At 55.1% G+C, this 17,124-nt stretch overlaps 2 protein-coding genes across 8 annotated transcripts; both read right to left on the bottom strand.

The window, feature by feature from the left end:
* Positions 1 to 51: 51 nt before the first annotated feature.
* Positions 52 to 5,280, bottom strand: LOC136299901 (aldehyde dehydrogenase family 3 member A2-like). Of its 2 annotated transcripts, none has more exons than XM_066201908.1 (11): positions 5,249 to 5,280; positions 4,421 to 4,594; positions 3,985 to 4,216; positions 3,809 to 3,894; positions 3,512 to 3,720; positions 3,247 to 3,364; positions 2,992 to 3,133; positions 2,665 to 2,831; positions 2,013 to 2,112; positions 1,121 to 1,356; positions 52 to 974 (listed from the first exon to the last, which is right to left on the bottom strand). In XM_066201908.1, the coding sequence occupies exons 2-11, from the start codon at positions 4,580 to 4,582 to the stop codon at positions 948 to 950; spliced, it is 1,479 nt and encodes a 492-aa protein (XP_066058005.1). In that variant the 5' UTR covers positions 4,583 to 4,594; positions 5,249 to 5,280; the 3' UTR covers positions 52 to 947. The 2 variants fall into 2 exon arrangements, with proteins under 2 accessions (XP_066058005.1, XP_066058006.1); XM_066201909.1 differs by lacking the exon at positions 5,249 to 5,280 and adding an exon at positions 4,775 to 4,855.
* A 487-nt stretch (positions 5,281 to 5,767) lies between these two features.
* LOC136299824 (aldehyde dehydrogenase family 3 member A2-like) lies at positions 5,768 to 12,935 on the bottom strand. 6 transcript variants are annotated; one of them, XM_066201785.1, is made up of 12 exons: positions 12,882 to 12,935; positions 12,055 to 12,228; positions 11,469 to 11,700; positions 11,293 to 11,378; positions 10,234 to 10,442; positions 9,970 to 10,087; positions 9,715 to 9,856; positions 9,388 to 9,554; positions 9,165 to 9,264; positions 8,515 to 8,750; positions 7,470 to 7,593; positions 5,768 to 7,206 (listed from the first exon to the last, which is right to left on the bottom strand). In XM_066201785.1, exons 2-11 carry the CDS (start codon positions 12,214 to 12,216, stop codon positions 7,513 to 7,515), a joined length of 1,533 nt encoding a protein of 510 aa, XP_066057882.1. In that variant the 5' UTR covers positions 12,217 to 12,228; positions 12,882 to 12,935; the 3' UTR covers positions 5,768 to 7,206; positions 7,470 to 7,512. The 6 variants fall into 6 exon arrangements, with proteins under 6 accessions (XP_066057882.1, XP_066057879.1, XP_066057881.1 ...); XM_066201782.1 differs by lacking the exon at positions 12,882 to 12,935 and adding an exon at positions 12,712 to 12,780; XM_066201784.1 differs by lacking the exon at positions 12,882 to 12,935 and adding an exon at positions 12,607 to 12,670.
* Positions 12,936 to 17,124: the final 4,189 nt, after the last annotated feature.

Below are 17,124 nucleotides of genomic sequence, written 5' to 3'. Positions count from 1 at the left end.
CTTGGGCTGCAGGCTGAGGGCAGGGCCGAGGCCACGACAGGGAGCATCCACTCATGGGTCTTGCCCTGCCCCAGGTGGCCTTTGCAGTGAAACAAAGGTTTTATTCAGCAAGGGTCAAGGTCAGCTCTGGGTTACAAGTTTGGAGGTAAAAGACTACCCATAAATTAAGAAAGCCTTGAAATTCAGTTACAGAGGTGGTGGCTGGGGCTGCTCTGCCCCTCTGGCCAAGGATGCCCCAGACCTGGCACTCCAGCTGCAGAAGTGCCCCTGTCTTTGCCCCAGTAGCCCCAAGTGCAGCAGCACAACAGTCCCTGGCACTTCTCAGGCCCTTGGGACAGCATGGCCACAGCTCAGGTGGCTTTTGTCACTACCTCAGGTGGCCTTTGCACACCTTGGATGGCTAAAGGTGGCTTCCCTGCAAGGAGCATCACCCATTCAGTCATGAGGCCCTTCAAGGATGAGATGCTGCAGATTCTTTGAGGCTCCTTCCCTCTGCTCTGGGGACAACCAGTCTGGACTGTCCCCTGCAGTGAGACCCTCATTCCCCAGGCTTATCTCTGGGATGAGCAGCTTCCTCTGGGGATCAGGTGAGGTGTTACATAGATAACAGGCTCAGTAATGAGTGGCTTTGTTTCCTTGTGACAAACACTCCCCACGTTCCCAGGAGTTTTTAGGGGAACTACTGTTTACAAAGCAGGGTGGATGCTGTTTCCTTCCGTCTGCCACTCACTGCTCAGGCATGACCCACGGCCTAGGCTGGGACAGATTCCTGTTTCAGCAGGAGCTGGAGCCTTTGACTTGGGGGGGTCTCTGATTTAGGTGCATTTTTTTTTGTCTTCTACCTCTTCAGTGCAGTGGCTGCCTTGAAAGAAATGAAATTGCAGCGAAGAAAAGTTCAGCAGTAGGACTGCAGGGAGCAAGCAGTGGGTCCAAGGGCTGGCTGCCCATCACCCCTCTAGCTTGGGGCACAACACCTGGAAAGGCACAGAAACAGGGATGAGTCCTCCAGGGAGGGAACAGAGCTCAAAGGAACGGGGTGATGAAGGCTGAGGGCAGGTGGGGCTCAGGGCACAGGGCTGGGAACACGCACTCACAGGGACAGCAGAAACGCAGAGCTCACCTTTGCCACCACGGCTTTCACAGCTCCCAGCAGGGCCAAGATGAACTGTCCCACTCTGCCCTTGTTGCACTGCTTCAGGAGGAAGAGCTTGGCCAAATGCATCATCTCCATGCTGCCAGGTGGGTACCTCAGCTTGTTCACAACCTCCCACCTCAGGTCCCTGATCAGGCAGGAGCGGCGGTGGGAGAAGGTCTCGAAGCTGTAGCGGCCGAGGTAGGCACCCATCCCACTCTGGCCTGAGGGACACAGCCAGGCAGGTCACACCAGGCACAGGGACACCTCTAACACAGTTTAGCAGCCCCCCCAGGACACAGGGAAAGCTTGGTCATGCTGCTTCTCAGAGCACAGCAGCAAAGAGCAGCTTTTTTAACTTTGCAGAAATCAGTGAGCACCTGCTCGCTGCCTTGAAAGTGCTGCTGGTGTGAACCCACCCTTAAAATGTTAATAACATCAGTTCTCTCCTCCCAGGACCAGCCTTGCTTTTCCCACAAAATTCTCACAGTGCTCAGGGACAGGAGGAGCTGGGATGATGATTTCAAGGAGCGGGACATGAGGAGGACACTTAGCAACAGCCAAGAGCTCAGCCCTGTGCCCACAGCCAGCTGGTCTCTGCCACAGGAGCCTGTGGAAACTCAACCAGGCCATGGACAAATTGATCCCACAGCCCAGCACAGGAGAACCAGAGCTCACCCGTGCGCCAGGGGGCTTTCCTCTCTCACTCTCTCTAACAACCAAAACACTAACGAGCCTTATTACAAAGCAACCCACCCCAGGAAATGACATTAACAGGAGAATGCAGCTGGAAGTTCCTGAAGTACAAAGAGGGCACGACAGCTCCTGAGTCAGAGGCTGCTGACTGAATGCAGGTGCATGGGCTGGAGCAGGGACTCACCCACACCGCCGAAGGGCAGACCTGGGACCACGGAGTGCATGAGGACATCGTTGGCTGTCATGCCACCACTGGAGGTCTCTGCTATCACCCGTGCGATCAGCTGCCCACAATGGGAGAGGGCACAGAACAAATCAGGATGGGACACAGCACCGTGTACCAGAGCAGGGAGGGCTCAAGGTGATGCTTCCATCCCAGTCTGGGGGGCACAGGCTGTGCCTTGTTCCATGACAGAGGCCACTTTACACCACTTAAGCACAGGATCTGCCCAGCTGGAACAGCCACAGATGGAAAGGCTTCATGTCAGCCCAGGGTGCTCCTCAGCCCTCCCACCCAAACCGCCTGGGGCTGTTGTTGCAGGGCAAAGCCCTGACCTGAATTCCTGAGCTGGCACAACAGGGCCTGGAAACGGGGGCAGGAGACAAGGCAGGAAGCAGCACCCACCTGTGTGGGTGGAGATGGACAAACCCAGAGCCCTTCAGCAGGAGACTGGGAGCCCCCAGCAGCTCTGGGGACTCTCATGACCCCCAAACACTGCGATTTACAGGGAAAAGGAACTGACACACACCCTGCAGAAAGCTGTGTCTGGGATCAGCCATGGTCAGGATCCAGCTGGGCAGAGATGCTTCCATGGGGGACCACAGCCCAGACCCACCTGCTTCTTGTTGGAGAAGACATACAGGGCAAGGGGCTTCTCCCGAAGGTTGATGAAGTCAATGGCTTCCTCCACACTCTTCACAGTCACAATGGGCAGCACTGGCCCAAAGATTTCCTCCTCCATCACCTTTGACTCCGGGGAAACATCCGTGAGGATGGTGGGTGCTGCAGCAAACGGGACAATGGGAGAACAGCATGAGCAGGACACACACCTGGCCCAGCACAGGACCTGGGTCTGTTCAGCATAACCCAAGCAAGGCACAGACACACGGACCCCAGAAAGCACCCACCACCACCTCCCCTCCACAGCAGCTGCCAGGAGCACCTATGAAGCGGGAGGCCTCATCAGTCTCTCCCCCAAGAGCAATTTTCTGTCCTTCCAGCAAGTCCAGGATCCTCTTGAAGTGACGCTGGTTGATGATCCTTCCGTAGTCTGGAGACGACTTGACATCTTCCCCATAGAATTCCTGACAAAGGGAACAGCAGAAACAAAAGTGCTCAGCCAACAGCCTTCCACCAGCCACAGCTGCAGGGAATCACACCTGGGACAATCCCCTGGCACGAGGGACTCCTCCCTCACCTTCAGAGTCTCCTTGATGTTCTCCACCACCTTGTCCTGGATGGACGGGTGGCACAGGATGTAGTCTGGGGCGATGCAGGTTTGCCCACAGTTCATGTACTTGCCCCACGCGATCCGCCTGTGATAAGGGAGGAAGGGACATGGTTTCTCCACGCTCTGTCCCCCACCCCTCAGCCCAGCTGGCAGCCCCTGAGCTGGGGCTGCCGGCCCAGAGATGTCCCCCTGCCCCAGTGCTGAGGCCCCATCGAGGGTGCAACAACCCGACCTGCAGGCGACAGCCAGGTCACAGTCCCTGTCGATGTAGCAGGGGCTCTTCCCCCCCAGCTCCAGGGTGACAGGGGTCAGGTGCTTGGCAGCCGCTGCCATCACAATTCTGCCCACTCTAGAGTTGCCAGTGTAGAGGATGTGGTCAAATCTCTGGGTGAGCAGCTCAGTTGTCTCAGGAGCTCCTCCAGTGACCACGGCATACAGATCCTGCAGGGCAGGGTTGTCAGGGTCACCCCAACCCAGCACATCACTGTGACACAGGGAAACCTGGGGACCAACACAGGGCCACCCTCACCTTGTCCAGGTACTGTGGGAGGAGCTCAGCCAGCACCCGAGCCGTGTTCTCGCTGACCTCCGACGGCTTCACCACCACGGCATTGCCTGCAGGGCACACACAGCATGGACACTGAGCCCTCACATCCTCTCCCCAGCCCCAGACACCACCCCACCGAGGCCCTGCTGGACGCCCACCTGCCGCGATGGCCCCGATCAGGGGCTGCATGACCAGCAGGAATGGGTAGTTCCAGGCCCCGATGACCAGCACCACGCCCAGGGGCTCGTAGTGGATGTAGGCCTTGTCCCTCAGGGTCAGCAGGTCTTTTTTCACAGGATGAGGGGCTGCCCAGGACGGCAGCTCCTCCACGGCCCGGACCAGCTCCCTCAGCACGCCCAGGAGCTCGTGGCTGTAGGCGTTGGGCCCACTCTGTAACAACAGGGAGCTCGGGGAAGGGCTGGCAAAGGCACCCACCTCCCACAGCCACCGCGGCACCCTGGAGAGTCAGAGTCACCCAGTTCCACGGTGGGCGACGTGACAAAAGCCATTTGTCACTGCAGAGGCAACCCTTCTGCTTTGCTCAGGGTTACCCACTGTCCATGTCACAGGGAGAGACCCTCTGACAACACAGACCTTGTTCAGATCCGCCTTGAGGGCTGCCAGGATCTCCTTCTCCTTCTCCTGTACCATCCTCTCCAGGGCCTTCAGCTGCTGGATCCTGAACTCCAGCGGGCGGCTCCGGCCCGACCTGAAGGCGGCCTTGGCTCGTCCCACGATCTGCTGCATCCTCTCCATGGCTGCTCAGCACTGAGGGGACACCGGTGACACTCAGCTCATTGTGGGGCCACTGAGGGCTGCTCAGCCCTGGGAACACCACAGCGAGGTGTCCCACCCCGAGCAAGGCTGGCAGGTGTTGTCCTCCTTGGAGAGGAGCTCCGGCTCTCAGGCTGGGCGCTCAGGGCTCACAGCATCCAAGCCCTGTCCCACCTGCACTGGGCTCCCCTCGGAGCAATCCGGGCTTTGCTGATTGATCCTGTTCTGAGGGTGCTTTCTCCAAGCCTCAAACACACCAGTCACTCCACCCTCTGCTCACAGGGATGCTCCCAAGGAGCCCAAACACTGAGATGACCGTGGACCAGGTGGGCAGCCAGCTGGAAGCAGAGCTGTGTGCCCAGAGCCACCATGCACCCATCTTCCCCATAACCCTGAGGCCCTCATGTCTTCACAGAAACGTGACAAAACACTGCAGAGATTTCCCCCTGCTTCCCAGGAGCAGCATTTCACTCCTTATTCAGGACCAGAGACCTGGTCCTGCATCCCTGCCCAACCGATCCTGACACCAAGATCCCCTCACAACGATTAAACCCTGCCCCTCCCAACCCGCTGCCACAGCTGAGTGACAGAACCCAAGAAAGCAAGCGACTCATAATAAAAAACAGAGGGGGGAAAAAAGCAAGTTACCTTCAGAGAAGCTTCTCCCTCCACCAGCCTCCTGCGGGAGTGCAGGCAGGCACGAGGCTGGGGGCGATCCCTCCTCCCCAGGAGGGCTGGCCCTGCCCCGGGGCTCTTGCTGGGTACAGGATGCCCTTTACCCACCTCCTGGCTGGGCTCTGGAGCCCTGGATGGCTGCTCCCAGCCCGGGCAGTGACTCAGGCCCGTGTGGGATGGCCCAGAGCACGTGGCTGTGCCCACGCCGGGCCACGCTCAGACTCGGCATCCCAAAAACCCCAACCAGGCAGCTGGCAACCCAGGCACGGATCTGAAAAGGGGAAAAACAAGGCCAGGTCCTCTGCTGGCTCATCCCACTCCCTGCCTGGCTCCAGGTGCGTTTTCAGTGCCCAACAGAGCTCTGGGGGAGCCTTTCCCAGGGTGCCAGGGACACCTCACAGCACAGTTGTGCCATTCAGCCAAGCCATGGCCAGAGCTGGGAGCAGCAGGGCAGGATTCCTCAGGAGACTGCAAGGACTTAACCACACTCAGTTTATTATTTAAATTTTTTAGTGTTTATTTAGTGGCTTGCAAAATGTATCGTCAAAAAGGCTTAGCACATGGATTTTCACCAGACATGAAGAAATCCCACTTATTGCACAGTAAATATCATTTTCTACTCTATATTAATTGCATTTATTAACGATTTTTCAGTTTGCTTTAACATTAATAGTTCTAAGGCTCTTTCACCTTCAATTCCTTCAGCATCCTTCCCCCAAGCTAGAACAAGCCCCACATTATCCCCCAGTGCAAGATTACAGCATCCTGAGAAGCTCAGACACGAAGGAGCACACACACTCTTCCAGTAATTGTTTTCCCTTGGAGGAATCTGACCAGGAACAGCTTTGTACTGGCTTTGGCTGGGATGAAATTAGTTTTCATGGTAGACACTAAGTTTCCTTGTACAAGGACGGCGCTGTTTTGGATTTGTGACATTGGGAGTTAGGGCGTTTGTCTTCCCAAGTCACCACCAGGCGTGATGATGCCCTGCTCTCCTGGGGATGGCTGAACACCTGCCTGATGAGGGGAATTAATGAACAAAATCCTTAATTTGCTTTGATCTGCCTGCAAGGCCAGTTTTCGCTTCACCTACTAAACTATTTTTATCTCAACATACAAGTTCCCTCACTTTCTCCCAATTCTCTTCCCCATCCCACAGGGGAAAATCAAGTGGCTGTGTGGGGCTGGGCTAATCCACAAGGTATTTGTCATTTCCACTTCTCTGAATAGGCCTGAAAGTTCTTTTGCTCCAGCATGAGACACTCACCAGTACAAAACAGGCAGTGCAGGCATCACCTTTGGAATTTTCTAATTGCTAAATAACTGTTAAAGGCACATGATGAAACACAGAAGGCAGCAAGCAGCCCCCTGACCAGCTGTGGATGGTTCTGGTTTGCAGAGATGTGAGAATGTTTCACCTCAGTTAAATGGCAAGGGGAACCTCGCTGGGTTTATTCACAGCCATCACTCCTGGCCAAATGCACGGGGCAGCACAGCCTGAATCAGGCTTGTCACCAAGAGTGTTCAGACCATCCCCAAAACTGCAGGGAAAACACTGCCACCCCAAGGACCGCTGAAACTTCAGCTCCTGAGGGTCACTGAAGGAAGGTGAGTGGTTTGGTGCAGGACACTGTGTGTCCCTGGAAGCTCTGCATGGCACGGGGTGGGACTGGAATTTCTTGCTCTGCAGTCCTCCTTTGGAGAGCTTGTCCCCACTGGTCCCTCTGTTCCAGCATGGCTTTTAAGTAAACAGGAATCTGAGCCTTCTCGTAGTTAGTGCCTCTCTAAGGCTACTCTGTGTGCTCGACAGCTCACTGAAATCACCCAGAACAAAAGAAAATAATGACTTCCCAGCTTAAGGAAACAGACACAAAGCGAGCACCCAGAGTATATGACGTGGTGCCTTCTCCCTCTCTTCATCAGTTAACCACCTGTGAAGGCAAAACACAACACCAACGTCCTGTGAAGGATCTGCTGAGACAAAACCAATTCCCTTTTCTAGAACAGCGTGAAGCAAAGCCCCGTCAGTCAGGGGGTTCCCCAGCGTGCAGCTCTCCTGCCCCTCAGCATGCACTGGTTATCTCAGATGCCAGGGAGAGCATCGTGCTCTGGCTCAGCCCCACATTCACTCCTCTGCAAAGCTTTTCCCAATCTCAAACTAGGTCTACACACAGGAGAAGAAAAAGGCTCCTACCTCACCGTGCCAGCCACAGCAGTGCTCTGAAACCTGCTCCTCCTTACCACCCACTGGGCCAGCCCAGCCTCTGCACAGCCAGCACAACCATGAGGGCTTTTCTCTTCAGCACAGACTGGTGGCTCTGAGAAACCCAAACGATTTCAAGATGCTGTGAGTTTCCCCCCATCTTGTTCCCCTACACAGGGCCTGCCTCCCTGGCTGCTGCCAGTCCTTGGCTCTTACATCTCCTCCTGGATTATGTGGGCAGCTCATTTGCCCTGGGACGTTGGGCTCCTGAGTGTCTGCTTGCAGCAGCAACTACACAGACTGAAGGGCAGAGTCCTGATCCACCCGGCCACCTCCTGTGCCCTCAGGAGCTGCTGCCTTAAGCTCACTAAACCCCAGGGAGGAGTCAGTGAAGGCACATGTAGTGTCTGACACGGACAACCGACACTGATCATGCTTAGAGGTTCAGATCTCGCTCCTCCACCTCAGGAGGCATCCTGAGCCTCCTGCAAGCCTCTGCCTCCTGCAGAGAGGAGAGGACATCCCACCCTTCCGCACTACCCGGCTGGAAACAAGGGAGGAAACGGGAATAATTGAGCTGAGGTCAGACAGGAGCTGCAATGGGCCAGGAGGAACAAGAGCTCGTTGCTGACCCTCGCTTTGGGACACAGCTTCCCTCCCCAGGGTGCCACGGCACAGACTGCAGCTCTCTGGGCTGTGAGGCAGCTCAAACGCTGCTGAAGGAAGCCCTGGAATGGAAACCACTCCTAAGCAGTCCAAAACTACCAACCTCTGCCTCTGGAGGGAGCATCCCACGGGCGTCACCTACCAGGGAAGAGCAACAAGGAGCACAGCAGCCTGCGGGATCTCTCCGGGGATATTCCTATTCTACAGACTGCTTGCAAGAGTGAGAAGGTAAGAATTTAAGGTGGGACAGATATCATAAATCTCAAGACAGAAAAAGAGGTCAGGCTTTATAAAAGGGCTGCAGTTGCAAAGAACAGATCAGGTAGATTGCACATGCACTGCCACAGAGAGCAAAGACCCAAAAACTCACCTTAATCATCACCGCTGCCACAACCCCCAGCAGGGCCAGGACAAAGAGCCCAATTCTGGCCTTGTTAAACCGCTTCAGGAGGAAGAACTTGGCCCAGTCCACCTTCTTCTGGCTGCCAGGTGGGTACCTCATCTTGTTGGTGCTCTCCATCTTCAGGTCCTTGATGAGGCAGGCGCGGCGGTGGGAGAAGGTCTCGAAGCTGTGCTTGCCATGGTAGGCGCCCATCCCACTGTGCCCTGAGGGACACAGGCAGCCAGGTCACTCCTCAGGCTCAGCCAGACAAAGCTCTGCTCACCTGAGGACAACTGACCCTGTCCCTGTGATGTCCATCTGTACTCCAACCCTCTTCTTCCTCACCTCGTTTCCACCAATCACTCTGAGTGCAGCTAATGGTTTTAAGGTTTTAATCCACCTTTCCCACCAGGCTGCACTAAATGCTTCAGTCTTTCCAAAAACACACCCAAAGGTTTTTCCCTCCTGGCCCCTATCCTAATGCACTCCCAGAACTTATTATTATTACCAAGACCTGCTGCACAAAAATTCTTGGGCTGCAGGAGGGACAGGGATACCCAGACACAAACCATGAGTGGTTGTTCCCTGGGACACACTGCGCATTAAGTCCCAACTCTTCAGGAGCTCCTGTAACTTACCAACACCACCAAAAGGCAAAGTTGAGAGGAAGAAATGCATAATGACATCATTTCCAGTCACACCACCACTGGAGGTTTGCGAGATGACTCTCTTGATTAACTAGAAAAAGAAAATAAAAGATTAAAAAGGCTCAAAGAAGAGACCAGACCTTGAAACTGAGAATACTGGGAAGGGAGCTACATGTCAACAGTGTTCATCTCCTCTGGCACAGCCCAGACCCACCTCCTTGTTGTTGGAGAAGACATACAGGGCAAGGGGCTTCTCCCGACGATTGATGAAGTCAATGGCTTCCTCCACACTCTTCACAGTCACAATGGGCAGCACTGGCCCAAAGATTTCCTCCTCCATCACCTTTGACTCCGGGGAAACATCCGTGAGGATGGTGGGTGCTGCAGCAAACAGGACAATGGGAGAACAGCATGAGCAGGACACACACCTGGCCCAGCACAGGACCTGGGTCTGTTCAGCATAACCCAAGCAAGGCACAGACACACGGACCCCAGAAAGCACCCACCACCACCTCCCCTCCACAGCAGCTGCCAGGAGCACCTATGAAGCAGGAGGCCTCATCAGTCTCTCCCCCAAGAGCAACTTTCTGTCCTTCCAGCAGGTTCTTGACCCTCTTGAAGTGACGCTGGTTGACGATCCTTTCATAGTCTGGAGACGACTTGACATCTTCCCCATAGAATTCCTGACAAAGGGAACAGCAGAAACAAAAGTGCTCAGCCAACAGCCTTCCACCAGCCACAGCTGCAGGGAATCACACCTGGGACAATCCCATGGCACGAGGGACTCCTCCCTCACCTTCAGAGTCTCCTTGATGTTCTCCACCACCTTGTCCTGGATGGATGGGTGGCACAGGATGTAGTCTGGGGCGATGCAGGTTTGCCCACAGTTCATGTACTTGCCCCACGTGATCCGCCTGTGATAAGGGAGGAAGGGACATGGTTTCTCCACGCTCTGTCCCCACCCCTCAGCCCAGCTGGCAGCCCCTGAGCTGGGGCTGCCGGCCCAGAGATGTCCCCCTGCCCCAGTGCTGAGGCCCCATCGAGGGTGCAACAACCCGACCTGCAGGCGACAGCCAGGTCACAGTCCCTGTCGATGTAGCAGGGGCTCTTCCCCCCCAGCTCCAGGGTGACAGGGGTCAGGTGCTTGGCAGCCGCTGCCATCACAATTTTGCCCACGGCAGTGCTGCCAGTGTAGAGGATGTGGTCAAATCTCTGGGTGAGCAGGTCGGTTGTCTCAGGAACTCCTCCAGTGACCACAGAGTACAGCTCCTGCAGGGCAAACATGAGCCTGAGAGTTATCTTGATTCAAAGCACTTACATCAAGGCAGCAGCTCTCCATGTGGCAGAGGGCAGATTTATTTGTGACCTACTTTATGACAGGGACAAAATAAAATGGTATCAGAGATACACTCCGCTCCTTCCCCTGAAATGAAGTTTCATTTGTGCCACATGAACTAAAAGAAATGGAGGCTGAGGCCAGGGCTGAGTGTGGCTGTGGAGCTGCTCCCACACAGTAAGAATCAGGGCACACATGACTGCCAGGCTCTCCCTAGGGCTGCCTCCTTCCTCTGCTCCTGCCTCCCACCTAGAGAAGGCGCTAACGCTGTGGAGGAAACTCCACAAGGCCCTGAGCAGTGACAGCAACAGTCTATGTCTGTGACACAGTGCAAGGGATGACAGAACTGCCAGGCAAGAGGGGGAGACACAACACCACCTCCTACGAGTGTGGTTCAGCAGGACATGAAAACCCAGGACACACTGCCATGGAACACACAGTGCCCAATTCTCAGGCACAGCCACCATCCTCCACAACCTGTGCAGCCCTAAGGGCATCCCCAGCACAGCTCCAAAAGAGCAGCTCCTGCAGTGAGAAGCACATACACACCTCTCCATATGGTCATGGGTGTCAGAAAGGCTGTCACATGGCAGCAGTGTTATGTAAGCTCAAACACAAACACAGGGAGAATTTGTCATGTACCTTTGGACTCTTAACAGTAACTCAACCCTTCCTGTGCCTCCTGCTTATGCTCCTTTGAAGGGAGCAGGCAATGGATTTGGCTCGACCTTGCAGGAGCCCTTTTGGAAGCAGGACAGATCAAGACAGTCGTGACAAACTCACCTTGTCCAGGTACTGTGGGAGGAGCTCAGCCAGCACCCGAGCCGTGTTCTCGCTGACCTCCGACGGCTTCACCACCACGGCATTGCCTGCAGGGCACACACAGCACGGACACTGAGCCCTCACATCCTCTCCCCAGCCCCAGACACCACCCCACCGAGGCCCTGCTGGACGCCCACCTGCCGCGATGGCCCCGATCAGGGGCTGCATGACCAGCACAAAGGGATAGTTCCAGGCCCCGATGACCAGCACCACGCCCAGGGGCTCGTAGTTGATGAAAGCCTCGTCCCTCATGGTCAGCAGGTTCTTCTTCACATGCTGAGGGGCTGCCCAGGACGGCAGCTTCTCCATGGTCAGGGCCAGCTCCCCCAGCACGCCCAGGATTTCATGGCTGTAGGCGTTGTGCCCGCACTGAAACAACAGGGAGCTTGGGGAAGGGCTGGCAAAGGCACCCACCTCCCACAGCCACCACCACAGCCCTGCTGCTTCCAAGGGTCTGTCACTGGCAGCGACAAAGGATCCCTGGCCAAAGATGGCCAGCCTGGGTGCATGAGGCAGAGCCCAAAACCTGACAGTCGGGATTGCCTTTGCAGTCCTGCCTTAGACTAACTCCTCAGCAGACCCTCGCAGGCCACAGTGGGAGCCCAGGGGGACAAGGACAAAAGCCATTTAGCACAGCAAAGGCAGCCCTCGGCCTTCCCACTTTCCCCTCAGGGCCGACCATTGCCTGTGCCCGGCTGATGGGAGAGACTCCCCGACCCAGACCTTGTTCAGATCCGCCTTGAGGGCTGCCAGGATCTCCTTCTCCTTCTCCTGCACCATCCTCTCCAGGGCCTTCAGCTGCTGGATCCTGAACTCCAGCGGGCGGCTCCGGCCCGAGTTAAAGGCGGCCCTGGCTCGTCCCACGATCTGCTGCATCCTCTCCATGGCTGCTCAGCACTGAGGGGACACCGGCGACACTCGGCTCACCACGGATCCTCCTTCCCTCCGCCACCCAGCCCCGGCTTGTCCCCAACCTCCCCCACCCTGTCGCCGCGCCCCCCGCCCCATCTCCAGGCAGCGAACGCTCCCCTCATTCCGCCGCATCTCTCCGAAGCCTTACGTAATCCCCGAGTTAGAAAAGTTTGCAAAGCAGCGCAGGGCGTTGGTGGCAGCGTGGAAATGTCACCGAGCCGAGCCGGGGGCTGCTCCCGGCGGGGCGCGGGGTCCGTGCTGGCACCGCGCTACCGAGCGGCACCCGGCCGGGACACGGCGGGATGGGGACACCCCCTCCACCCCCCGGGGACCCCCGAGCGACACCGGGGCTGAGGCGACAACCGTGGCAGCGGTTGCGGCGCGCTGGCTGCGAGCCGCTGGTTCTCCCCCCGGCCGGTGCCGCCCGCCCCGGGCAGGACCCGCCGCCCCCGCCGCCCCGCCGCCCACCGGGGTCGCCGCCGCCGCCGCCGCCGCTTCCTCTTTCCGCTCACATGGACGGAAGCGGAACGGGCGAGGCCGCCGCTCCCCCTCCCCGCCCGGGTGGTCTCGGTGGGCGAGAGGAGAAGGAAAAAAGCCGAGCGGGGTGAAGGAGGTGTCCCCGCGGGTACCGCCGCTACCTTGCCCGGGGATGCTGCCGCAGTCCTCCGTGGGCTCCGCGGCTCTGGCGCTGCCGGGCCGGTTGTGAAACGCTGCCGGGGCGTGGGGCTGCCCTGCGGGCGGAGGGCAGAGTCCCTGCGGAGCCTTATCGGGGCAGGGAGCGCGGAGAGAACGGGGCAGAGATACCATACCCTGCCCTGCCCTGCCCTGCCTGCCACGGAGGGCCAGCGAAGCCGGGCAGGTGCTGTTTTGGGGGAGGCAAGAAAAGCCCGGCAGGACGGTCGAACTAACCTTGATACAGTCGTGGCGTGGGAAGCGAGCCAAATAAATAAATAAATAAATAAATAAATAGCAACCGCAAAGAAAGGAGCTCAGGCAAGGCTGGGCACATCCCGGTTAAAAATAGACCTGCCACAACTTGTTCTAGGAAAAGCACGAGGATTACTTCAAAATTGCATGCAAGTTGTTACACGCTGCCTCTCGTGCCACTTTTTACCCAGGGCCTTTACTGCTAAAGCTCCTCGGCTGCTCTAAATCCGTGCCTGCCACACTGGGCTGGCACCTGGGTGCTCCTGCCCAGGTGATGGGGGCTCCAGGTGTACAGCACCCCTTCTCCTGTGAAGTTTCATCCCATTTTCCCACGTCAACACGGCCCTTCGAAGCTGGGAGTGCCCTTTGGCTTCAGACTGTGCAGAACCACAATTCCCCCCAGACACCAAGCTTGGCTTCTGTGGTCAGTTGGCTTCACTAACACCTCCCGGGCTTTGGCTCAGAAGGAACATTTCACAAGCTGTTGCACAAAATTTGGCAGTAAACATCCCGCTCTGGAGAAGAATGACACGAGCAACTGCTAAAACTTGTGTGCAGGAGGCAACATGAGAAGGAAAAACAGGCTGGGCTTGACAGGGCCCTTCTCGGTGGTGCATGGAGAAAAGCTGGGTTTGCATTGAAGAAAACATGGGTAGAAGCAGGAATGTTCTTCACAGGACCATTGCCTGATGCAAACGCTCCCCCTTACCCTGTCAGCATCCTTGCAGGCACAGCAGGTTGGAGCCCTGTGCAGCCCCGAGGGAATTTGGGTGAGGGATTAATGGTACTGCAATCAGAGTAAAAGCCCGAGCTCTCAGCACGGAGCATTACATTGTGCCTGGGGAAATGGTGCTGCAAGGCACCCGCCCAGGCTGGCAGCAGGAGCGGGGAGGTGGATGGATTCTCCAGAGCTTGTAAAATTCTCACCCGTCAGCCCAGAGGGTTTTCATGTCACAACAGTGCTGCTTGCACTTGCCAGCACACGCTGGAAGCCGATGTCCCAGCTCCCAGTCACCCCAGTGGTCAGTGGGGATAAACCTCTGCAGAAATGAGGCAGCATCCTGGGAGAGAGTCCCTTCTGGTCCTTGCCAGGGACATCTTTTGGCCAGTTAGGGACAGGAAACAAGGCTGAGGGCTTTTTTAGCATTGCAGAGTCTCAGCTGGGTGAGGCACGTGGGTTTCAGGGAAGTGTGGGATCTCGAGTGAGACAGAGGAATACCCCGTGCTCCCCACGCCTGGGAGCTGGCAGTGTTTGCTATTTTAATTCAATCACTAAGAAACAATAAAGGGAGCTATTTATGGGAGAGCAGTGGAACTCCAGAGGAGCTGGGAGGTGAGCAGTGCTGGGGGGGGGGGGGGACTCCAATCTGTAGTTACAGCAGCAAGAGCTGCTTGATTGAGAAACTGAGCTCCAGATTCCCCCCTACCCTGACTCCCCTCTTGGAATCAATGAAGAGCAATGAGACAGGCTCCTGCCCTGCCCTGGGGAGCAGCCCTTTGTGCTGATGCTTACCCTGCTTCCAAAAGCACCCAGCAGAGCCGGAGGAAGGAGGACTTTGGTTTGGAAGATAAACTGGGCAGTATTTGGTTTCAAGAGTCCACCAAATAACACAACTAATCAATAAACATCCTTTTAGCTTGCTCACCACACTCACCGAATTTCAAATTTTCAGCTACAATCCCCAGTCTCTGCTTAAATGTCTGCCTAGTGTCAAATTCCAAGTGTTTGCTGGAAGTCACATAACCCAGCCAGATCCAAAACCCGAGCAGCACTCGACCATAAAAGCGGGTACAGAGGATGAACAACAGGGAGAGGTTTTTAAGGAACCTACAGGAATCAATGCAGCTCAGTTCATTTATGGCATCACTTGTTTTGAAAGCTGTGGCTGATCTCACATTCGCAAGAAGGAGATACTGTTGTCACACAGAGCCCCGGTCTGTGGGCTGCATTGTGGACAGAGTTCAGGCCATGGAAAATGTGAAAGGGACACAAAGAAACAATGGGAATGATTGGCACAAGGGCCGCAACAAGACTCAACAGCCCCACTGGCACTCGGTTGGCTTTCAGGCAGCGAGCAGGGGGGAGCCTGCCGTGCACAAAAGCCTATTGAAAAGGTGTTTGCCCCAAGGAGCTGTGCCAAGGCTTCCTTCAGCTGGGCTCCAGCTGACTTGGAGACCTCAGGAGAGGGGTTACCCCGATGGACTTCACTCCTCTGCAAAAAGGAGGAGCTGTGGGGACACTGGGAAAAGCCACAGCCAGGGCCATGGCTCAGGTCAGATGGGGAAGGTCAGGATAAAAAGAGATTTGCTTAAAGACTTGAAAGACATCCTGGACAGTCAAAAAAGATAGTAGCAAGCAGAGCTTAGAGAAGACAAAAAAGAAAAAAAAAATCAAAGGATCAAAATTTAAATTTAACCCCCCTCCAAAATAGGAGAGGAAGCAGGAATCAAACAGGAGGTGGGTCACAAGTCAGGTCACAAAGCCAGCCTGTATAAATTTCAAAGCCTCAACTCCTTTGAAAGCAGCAGGATCCAGCTTTCCCTGCTCCAGATGAAAAGCAAGTTCCCCTTTTTGGTGTAGCTGGGCACAGCACTGGGACATGGGTGAATCACAAGTTACTGCCTCTGAACCCTGAGGTGATGTGGTAATACAAGATAATAGCAAGAACTATGCAAAACTCAGGCACTCCCAGGAACACCTCCCTCCTCAAAATGCTCCTTGGAGTAACTTGTAGTATCTTAGTTGCAAGTTAAATTATCAGGATTTCCTCCTCTGTGTCACAGGAAGGGCTGAGAGTTCAACTTCTGGCTTATGAAAAGCAGCAAATGTCAGAATCCAAATGTGTTTTACTTTCCTCAGCTGACATTTTGTAAAATGGACAGAGTGGAGCAAGTGCAGAACACTCAAGGAGATGCTGGAGAGCTGAGCTAGAAAAGCACATCAAATCTCTCAAGTTCTATCTTTCAAAGGCTGCAGGAAAAAAAAAAAAAAAGTATTTGGTAAAAACAAGCACCTGCTGTTCAGCACAGAGAGCCAAAGACAGAGGACAGCTTCAGGATCCTTGTGGAATGAGTTTATGCAGAAAGACAGGCCATGAACATTGGTCTCCTCCTCCTGAAAACAGCCAGCAAGAATAGCCCTTTTCTTCTCCTCCTGTTTGTGCAGCTGTAGCCTTGCTGGCAAGAGGGGAAGGAGAATGAGCTTGAATCCTGAAAGGAAAGAAAGAAACCCAACAAAACCCAGTGAGTTCCTGAGAAAAGCAGCCTATCTCCTAGACTTGTGCATTAAGGCTGTTGCTTTGTTCCTAGATTCGGGCGCAGACATATCATTAGCATTCCCAGCTTGCTCCTTCCTCATCCTCTTTATGTGCCACTCACAAGTGGAGGGGTTTTTTAATAATAAATTTGCTAGTACAGCTCAAAAATACAATATCCACAGAGCAGCTACCTCAGCTGGGCAGAAGGTGCAAGCTGTGAGGTGAACAAAGCCCATTTTTTGTCAGCTTTGGATAGAAATTGTAACTTCCTGCCAGCTTTTGTCAATTAGCTCTGTATATGCTGTCCTGGCAGCCCAGACAGCTCCCCTTTGCTAGAGGCAACAAACAAGCACCTTGTTGAAAGATCATACAGCTGTTACCCAGGATCCTACTTAGCATTCTTATTTTCCAATCCAAGTTTTAAAAAAAAAAAATCTGAAAAAAAAAAAAAATAAAAAAAGCAGCAGGGTAAATTGTCCTCCTGAAGCCAGGGAAAAACAAACTCAGGGACACTTTGTGCCAGAGCCATCCAGAGATAATGAACTCAAGGATGCTGCCCCATCCTGCCCTGCTGGCAGGTCCAGCTGCTGAGGGGAACATTCAGCAATTTCTTTACCCAGGCAAAGTAGAGAATTTTTCCTAAATTTAACACCTCTGGTCACAGAGACACAGCAACTCAGTTGTACCATAGAAACAC

This window comes from Chamaea fasciata, unplaced genomic scaffold, assembly GCF_029207755.1.
Source record: "Chamaea fasciata isolate MVZ Bird 193981 ecotype frontalis unplaced genomic scaffold, bChaFas1.0.hap1 SCAF_21, whole genome shotgun sequence".
Taxonomy (NCBI): Eukaryota; Metazoa; Chordata; class Aves; order Passeriformes; family Sylviidae; genus Chamaea; species Chamaea fasciata.
This window is presented reverse-complemented; position numbering and strand designations above follow the sequence as displayed.

Coding starts and splice junctions, on each gene's coding strand:
- LOC136299901 (XM_066201908.1), bottom strand. CDS start 4,582: ATGGAGAGGATGCAGCAGATCGTGGGACGAGCCAAGGCCGCCTTCAGG. Junction 3,134..3,246: donor ACATCAAGGAGACTCTGAAG/GTGAGGGAGGAG, acceptor TCCCTTTGTCAG/GAATTCTATGGGGAAGATGT. Junction 1,357..2,012: donor TCTGCCCTTCGGCGGTGTGG/GTGAGTCCCTGC, acceptor TGTGTCCCTCAG/GCCAGAGTGGGATGGGTGCC.
- LOC136299824 (XM_066201785.1), bottom strand. CDS start 12,216: ATGGAGAGGATGCAGCAGATCGTGGGACGAGCCAGGGCCGCCTTTAAC. Junction 10,088..10,233: donor GACCTGGCTGTCGCCTGCAG/GTCGGGTTGTTG, acceptor CCCTTATCACAG/GCGGATCACGTGGGGCAAGT. Junction 9,265..9,387: donor TCTTCTCCAACAACAAGGAG/GTGGGTCTGGGC, acceptor TTCTTTTTCTAG/TTAATCAAGAGAGTCATCTC.